Below are 7,964 nucleotides of genomic sequence, written 5' to 3' on the forward strand. Positions count from 1 at the left end.
TACACGTGGGGCTTCACGACAGCTACCCTACATGTGCCTGAGCATAATACACGCCTACGATGCATACTGGACACCTACCATGTGCGCGTACATGAGTCAGCCTGGACACAGTCCGAGCCGGTCCGGTCCGAGTCCGAGCCGGCGTTTGGACCGGCCGCCGACGGTCCGGACCGGACCGGACCGAGCTGTCCAGCGAGCTGCTTTTCCAGGACCGGACCAAAATGAAGCTGGCTTGGTCAAGCTTTAGAGGACCGTGTGGACCGATGCCATGACTTTTTCAGCTGCCGTTTATGTCCTAGTTAGCTGCAGTTTAGGTCCTAGTTAGGTTATGTTTAGTTGTGCAACCAGTGTTGTTGTGGGCTTCTTCATCAGGGCTGTCGCTGCTAAATATACTGAAGATTCTGACGAAACTGAACCACGACGAGTTTAATACTTACTGTCGTGCTCCTGTACTGTTGTTTAGCGTGCGACCGTTTTCGATTCGTTTCAAATTACTCCTGTTCTGATGATGCATGCATGGACACCGTGAGTCCTTGTGCAGCTCTCCATGGCCACCGTGCTTGTGTGCTTACGGACGCAACCTAACATCACGGGGAGAGGCGCAACATGACGAACTGAATTTTCTGAAAATTTGGCAACACTTATTTAACTGACGAACTGAACGCAGCGCAAGCATCTCGTGTTCATGAGAGTTGTTCCTCGTGTAGAATTCATTGGCCAGTTATCCTGTGCAGCAACAGAAAGGACAGCCATGGTTGGGACGGGGTCGAGGCCATGGCTGAGAACTCCAGATCGGCGGCAATTCATTGGCCAGTTATCCTGTGCAGCAACAGAAAGGACAGCCATGGTTGGGACGGGGTCGAGGCCATGGCTGAGAACTCCAGATCGGCGGCAGTTCATGCACGACAACGATGGCGACCGGCGTCAAGAAGCTACGACGCACGGAGAGGAGAGGAAGGAGAAGGCAAGCTCGGAGACATGGCAGTTCACCTCGAGGTTGCTGGTGGCCACGGCGACGAGGAACTACGGCGGCGGTGACTACGTCTTCTCGGTCCGCTCACTCGGCTCGGTTAAAGACCGGACCGGACCGACAATTTCTCGGGCCTGATTTGGCAGACCAGACCGTTCAATTTATCTAGCGGGCCAGGACCGAGCGGGCCAAAAAGCCCGCTCGGTACGTCCACCCTGAAACATGAGCGAGCTGCAGCTGCTGCACTATGCATGCCGGAGCAAGCGCGGCGAGGTGTGCCATTAGTATAGCTCATGGTGCGCCACAGGTTATACTACCAGCTCTAAAAATATTCAATTATTATCCTCACACCCACAAGAAGGTTCAAGATAAACACATATTACACCACAATGAAAATATGTTTATAAACATGCACATACATTGAACGCAAGTTGACAAACAAATTAACCTAGAGGAACCATAGTTTTGACCATCTTAACAATCATCTAGAACACACAAGTCACAAAAAGATAAGGACTATTGGTTACTATGAGAGACTTCAGATGATCCAGAACACACAAGTTTGTATCTACATGCACAAAGTGCAAGCTCCAAAACACTCAAAACACCAAATGGTCTACAAGACAATAAGGTCGACGATTACAGGTTGGTTGGTCCATGAACGCTAGAGAGTCATCATGTCCATGTGCATCAATAGGTTGAGTACCTGAAAATATTTTGCACAAATTTATCAAGAAAGTGCAACCAGATCAAGTTGTTAAAATCTCATATGCGTATTAAAAATATTCGATCAAAAGATTATGATGATATCATAGTTAAAAATATAGTTTCTATAAAAGTTATAATCATCTCACATGCTATTATATAGAACTATGTTCCAGTGCTTGTAGTTTTATCAACAATGAATGCATTGAGCATCTTAAACAAAGATTGTCATGATATCATAGTTAACAATATCGTTTCTATGTGGTTACTAGTCGATTGCCCGTGTGTTGCCACGGAACATAAAAAATGATTGTTGTGTGTGCTCATTAGTCAAGTTCAACATAGACGGAATTCATGTTTATATGGTGGAAACCACTCGTGTGTCGTCCTTCCGTGCCATCCCTCTCTCATAATCACTATGCACACATGATATGTCCTTTGTAATTTTCGAATGCATGTGTCGCATATGATTTACAGTTGTGTTGCGACAAATATTACCTTGGGTTTCCTTCCTTCATACAATGATCACCACACACCCCTTATGTCTCTTTTCCTGCAGTCATGTAAACATAATGCATTAGAAAATTCTTGTCTACACCAAACATAGTGTAATTGTATTCAAACATTATTATTTTTTGTTTCCAACTGAAATGGGTTGTTAGGAAGCTATTCTTGGAAATCGGATGCCTGGAAGAAAGTAAGGGCACAACTACTCTATTTGGCTTCATATTTATGGACACCTTAAGATATTCTGGTACAATTTTCAGCTTCATTTCCAAAATAAATAAAAACTGCTCCTTCACTCATACCGTATCTTCCTAACCAAATCTGTCTTGCCAAATACGACCTATTTCTCGAATTAACTTGTCCCTAACTCCCAACAGCATGTGATTCGAATCTGGCAATGGCCTATTAATACTTTGCTACGCACGGGCTGGTTTACCTCTTTAGCCCGTTAGAGAAACTGTACCATCACACTGTAGCGTATGGATAAATAGGCGCGGAATAAATACATTTAGCATATGCTAGATGGCAGCAGACAGATAATGGATCTACCCTTTCCGTGCACCATAAACAAGTACAATTGCACATTTAAGTGAAGAAAATGTTAAAATAACTTCTACACGTTTTATAATTAGCATTGTTTTGTTCCATATACAATGTATATACAGGTTCTATGACTGTTGATGGCCCGGCACTCAGACTAGTCTAGCAAGTAATATCCAGTTTGAAGAAGTCGACAGACAGCGACACAAACCTTGGCACGAGGATGCTCATTATTTGTGCCATCCATTTTGGTTATTACAAGGGAGTCAATGCCATGGAGAAACTTGGCCAGCTTGTTGTAGATAGGCTCCAGTGACTGACAATGGCCACACCATGGTGCATATATCTGCGTCCAAAATGATGCGGCGTTATGGACAACACACATTTTTTATCTTCTCAAATCTACCTGGAAATAACTGAACTTACATCCAAAAGGGCATCTTTTGACTCATCCAAAAGGTACTGGGTCAGACTTGTAGAATGGTGTGAGCTTGTCCTCCAGGAAATCTTGAGCAAATTCCTGGGTATTACAAGACGTAGAAAGATTTTGTTAAGGAGCATTTTACTTTCTTGAACAATGATACTTGATACCATCCTACCCAACAACACTCGCAGGGCCTCAACATCAGCAATGACGAAAAGACAATGCCTATAGTGGTTACATAAAGCATCTTCTACAGACAAGTGCCAGGTTGGCGAAAGATGAGAGAATGTACATGGACATGAAAGTTTCTCAAGCAACATATAGCACGGTATAAGCATAAATATACAGTGGTATAAAAAAGAACAACACAAAACAAATAACAAAAAGCAAAAGCATGTTCGTCGGCTTATATATTGCTAAGGTAATATATTCTCTTGCAACTGTTGACCATGCTCTTACCATTTTACTTCTAATCTGGTACTGAATTTGCAAGAATGTTTTCAGAAATTACCTTAATGTTGTCCAGTGATATTTCACCACTGAAGAAAACTTCTTAGCGTCTTCATTCCCAGTGTAAGCAAGAACCTGCAAAGTAACCGAATCAGAATGTCCAAAATAGAAAGAGCAGACACATTAAAACCAAAGCCAAGTTGCTGTGTGATGTTTCTGTGCAATAAATCGATACATAGAAACATGAAAAATAAATAAGAGGTATTACCGTGGTCTCTTGTCCAGTAATTTGTGATAGCCTGGCTTATTATTGATATGAGTAGTCTATCATCCCTAATAAGCCAAGCTATCACATAATTCCAAAGTAATTGGCAACAGTTCACCAACTTCCTCATTGTCACGCTCCACAAAAACAAATAAAAGCTGCATTTGAGACACAGGCCACATCAGTTCTTAGTGAGACTCCACCTCAGCAAAAACGCATGAGCCACAAAGGAAATAAGTGATGGCTTTGATTTGAGTATAAAACATGGAACATGACAGAGGAAAAAGTTCATGAAACACTGGTCCGATCAACAGAACAAAGTACCTTTCCCTTGAATGATTTTGATGTTTCCTTCAAGATGGGCAGGAATTTCGAGGACTCCTTTGCAACAGCGAATAGCAAAATATTATTTTGAAATTAGGATACAGCACATCAGCAAAGGAGTAATAATACATGGGCCGAGAACATGATGAACTGCAGTAGTGGGTAACAAGACAATAACCTTCTGAACCTTCATAGCCGAGCAAGCCTTTAGCACATTTGAAGTACCTTTCAGAGCAGGAGCCAATACTTCTAACTGCACATATGCATTTAAAAAGCGGTGAGAGGAGTACTAGCAATTCTACAGTGTGCAACACTCACAATGCCAACAAGAAATGCATCCGGACAGCTTGCAATTCTAACACTTTTGATAATCTAAACAATGTTAGCACACACAGGTCAAAGCACATAACAATCTACTATTTAAATTGCACTAACCACTCCCAACGCTATAATATGATGTGCAAGTGTTCTCCAGGAGCTAGTATTGCAAACATATATTACGGCGAGCCTAGCTTTGCAAGCACCAAAAACTGCCAAACTATATGGGATTGAAAGTGCATCACCCTATCAAGAATGACACGCTTGCCAATAGGTATAATTCACAACGCTGCTTCACTGTCAATACAAGTTCATTACTGTACCAAACAATGTAGCTACAGTAACAAACAGAATGATTTTACGACGCGGAAGCATTAGTTGCCATTTGGAAAGAACACCTGCCTCAGGATCAACAATCTTATCTTCAGGCACCTGAGTGGCGAGGTGGAAGACCCCCTCACACCCCTCAAGCGCACGTGTCAGCGTGTCGTAGTCGAGCACGTCGGCCCTGAACAAGTGCATATTCTCCCAGGCCTCGTCCATCTGCTTGAGGTGGACATTCTTGGGGTCACCTGAAAGAGCATTCAGACATTAATCAGAACACTGTGCTTAACCATGGACTAAGCACTTTGTTTTATCCGTTCGCTTTCGCCCACGATCAATTAAGCCCTGCTTTCTTCATTCGGACACGGAACCCCGACTGATTGATGGCCACTACGACTCTACGAATGAATGCAAAGCACATACCGACACAGAACTTGGATTCATTTTCAACCATGAATGAATGCAAAGCTCGTCTGGACACGGAACTCCGATCGATTTGCAACTATGAATGAATGGGCCGATCGTCGTCCAGGTAGAACGACGGCAGCGTCGGGCCGATGGTCTTCACACGCCATGTTGATGCCAAATAGTCCGCCTCCTGTTTGAACCCATATGTGTGTTGAGCATCATCACGTCTGCGCTTTGAGCAATCTTTATCTAAGTTGGCAAAACAACAAAGAGGTGGTGTGCACACGCAAGGGGTCTCACCTTGGTCTCGAGCTCATGGAACGAGTTGACGAACACGTCGTCGGCGTCCTCCAACCCATCGAACTGACCGACCACCACGTCCAGTAACACACGGTACGACTCCGGCGCCGCCACGAACGACGGCACGTCCTCCGGTCCCAGGTCGACGCTCAGCAGGCCCCGGAGCGCGGTCCACGACCGACAGGCCGACGCGGCCTGTGTAGACCTCCCCGTAGACGACGTCCACCGAGCAGGGCTGCGACAAGAGCGCGGCCGTCGGCACACCGGCGGCGCGAACCACGCGGCCCGCCCAGGGCAGGTGCGGGTCGTAGACGAGCACGCGTACGGGCCTCCCCGCCCCGGGCTCGAACAGGAAGAGCGCCTCGAGGGTTTTAGACCCTGCGGCCGCGAGACGGTGGACGTACTCCCTGAAGTCCGGGCAAGCTGCCATGCCGCCATCGTCGAAGCCGGCGGAGATGGTGGCGACGCGGAAGGGGGGCAAAGGGGGCAGGACAATGGCGAGGAGGTGGCGCGTGGTGACGAGCCTGGGGCGGAGGCCGTGGTATGCGAGGCGGCGGCCGAGCTACAACATGGGGTTGAGGTGGCCCTACACCTCCGGGAAGGCAAGGAGCAGGACATGGCCGCCGCCGCCGTCTGAACGAGCAAGGTGGGAAACCTAACCTCCCTCTTCCTGTTGGTTCGCGGTCGCGATAGGAGCAGAGAGATATTTTTTTTCAAAACTACTAATGACGCATCACCTACAAATGCGTCATTAGTAACCCTGGTTACTAATGACACACCAGCTGGTGGTGCGTCATTAGTAGTTTTGCAAAAAAAAATAATAGTTGTGGCGCACTGGGTGAGTGGTGCGTCATTACTAGTTAAACTAGTAATGGCGCACTCTGCCCCGTTGCGTCATTAGTATTTTTGGAAAAAAAAGTTTGTTAGTAGTGGCGCACCGTGTGTTGGGTGCGCCATTAGTGTCCATCACACTAATGACGCACCTGCACATGGTGCGCCACTACTATATAGTAGTGACGCACCACTTGGGTGGTGCTTCATTAGTGTCTATATTATCTATAGCCCTTTTCCTAGTAGTGACATGTGACGTCGAGAGGTGAGAGAAGAGGGACGCGTTGCGGGCCTTCTACCGCTGAGGGAGATGGGCCACTGGAGAGAAAGCTGGCCCAAAGCCCTCTCTCTTACTGAAAACTAAAAGAAGCCTCTATTTTATTTTATAAAACCAAACAACCACATAAATTCCACAGAAATAAGAAGGGGTTTTTAAATAAAATAAAAAATACTTTGCTAAACAAAAGAATATAACCTATTTAATAAAATAGGTTTGCTTAATTAATATACCTAGGTTGATTTTCAAAGAAACAGGATATCAAGGCTTGGAGAAAAAATGAAAGAACTCCACTTCACAACTCACAAAAATTGAGAGGAAAGGAGCAACGTTTTAATAGGATTTTTAAAGCAAGTTGAAAAACACAAGTAACCAAATATTGAATAGGGAGGTTTTTGAATCATGGTGCAACAAGGGTTTTGAAGGGGGATTTGTTGCACCCACTCACATGCCCAAGATCACAACCACACATCACTCACATGATCATCAAGGTGGCACCCAACACAAGGTCAACCAATCAAGACAAAAGGGGAAAAGAAATAAGATATGCATGATGCATAAGATGCACATGAAATGACACACTACAAGCCTATCATCCATAATATTGCATCAACAAAGTTGCCAAACATGGAAAGGATTACAAAAGGGGAAGGAAAAGCACTTGGGCTGTTACAAGAGTGGTCCAAGGGCAAAGTCGGCAACATGATTGCACGCCTAGCTCAATCCTCCAGGTTGTTTTGTTCCAACTTCATGTTATAATTCTCGTGTTGTTTGTATGCTAAGATTTCATCTAGAAAACTAGTTAAGCTTTGTTTAAACATTGATTTGAAGATTGCTTATGACTCGTTCTGTGGTAGAAAAATATCTTAAGTTGAAAACAATTTTTTCAATGAACGAATGAGATTCTTGATATATCATATTCCTATGTAACACATTCTAACTTATATACTATTGTTATAGGTATATTTTTCTAGTGGGGTAGGTTTGTTTTAGAGTTTGGCACAGGGCCCCACATTTTGTCGTCCCGACCCTGCACACAACCCTCATAGGTAGGTAGGGTTATGCCCAAGTGCATGTGTCATCAGGAACTATCGGGAACACCTCACTGACGTAGTTACCGATTCAATATGGCCTTATGCATCAGAGTAAAATGCTAAATATTACATGCATGAAAGTATTCTCTTAGACATGGTCAAAGGGTTGTTGGCCTTGCTCAACAAAGTCTCTGGGGTATTCATGGTCTTCTGGTCCAAGTCCCTCGTCAGCAACACAATCTATCATCGCAATATAAATGCACAGAAATAAGCACTCAACCAAAATC

At 44.7% G+C, this 7,964-nt stretch overlaps 1 protein-coding gene across 4 annotated transcripts; it reads right to left on the reverse strand.

Moving 5' to 3' along the window:
• Positions 1 to 1,537: 1,537 nt before the first annotated feature.
• On the reverse strand, positions 1,538 to 6,241 carry LOC123426054. 4 transcript variants are annotated; one of them, XR_006622002.1, is made up of 10 exons: positions 5,536 to 6,207; positions 5,251 to 5,462; positions 4,902 to 5,075; positions 4,186 to 4,438; positions 3,865 to 4,019; positions 3,658 to 3,731; positions 3,149 to 3,242; positions 2,934 to 3,068; positions 2,174 to 2,228; positions 1,538 to 1,676 (listed from the first exon to the last, which is right to left on the reverse strand). XR_006622002.1 is itself a non-coding variant. In XM_045109830.1 (2 exons), the coding sequence occupies exons 1-2, from the start codon at positions 6,151 to 6,153 to the stop codon at positions 5,330 to 5,332; spliced, it is 714 nt and encodes a 237-aa protein (XP_044965765.1). In that variant the 5' UTR covers positions 6,154 to 6,241; the 3' UTR covers positions 5,082 to 5,329. The 4 variants fall into 4 exon arrangements, 1 of the variants encoding a protein (XP_044965765.1); XR_006622001.1 differs by having other exon boundaries at positions 5,251 to 5,425; positions 5,536 to 6,206; XR_006622003.1 differs by lacking the exon at positions 5,251 to 5,462 and having other exon boundaries at positions 5,536 to 6,204.
• Between the last annotated feature and the right edge of the window lie 1,723 nt (positions 6,242 to 7,964).

The sequence above is a fragment of the Hordeum vulgare genome, chromosome 2H (genome assembly GCF_904849725.1).
Source record: "Hordeum vulgare subsp. vulgare chromosome 2H, MorexV3_pseudomolecules_assembly, whole genome shotgun sequence".
NCBI classification, from domain to species: Eukaryota; Viridiplantae; Streptophyta; class Magnoliopsida; order Poales; family Poaceae; genus Hordeum; species Hordeum vulgare.

Excerpts from the sequence above, each read along its gene's own strand:
- LOC123426054 (XM_045109830.1), bottom strand. The coding sequence starts at position 6,153 with ATGTCCTGCTCCTTGCCTTCCCGGAGGTGTAGGGCCACCTCAACCCCA. Across the intron at positions 5,426-5,535 it reads TCCATGAGCTCGAGACCAAG|GAGGCGGACTATTTGGCATC; the intron begins GTGAGACCCCTT and ends GGGTTCAAACAG.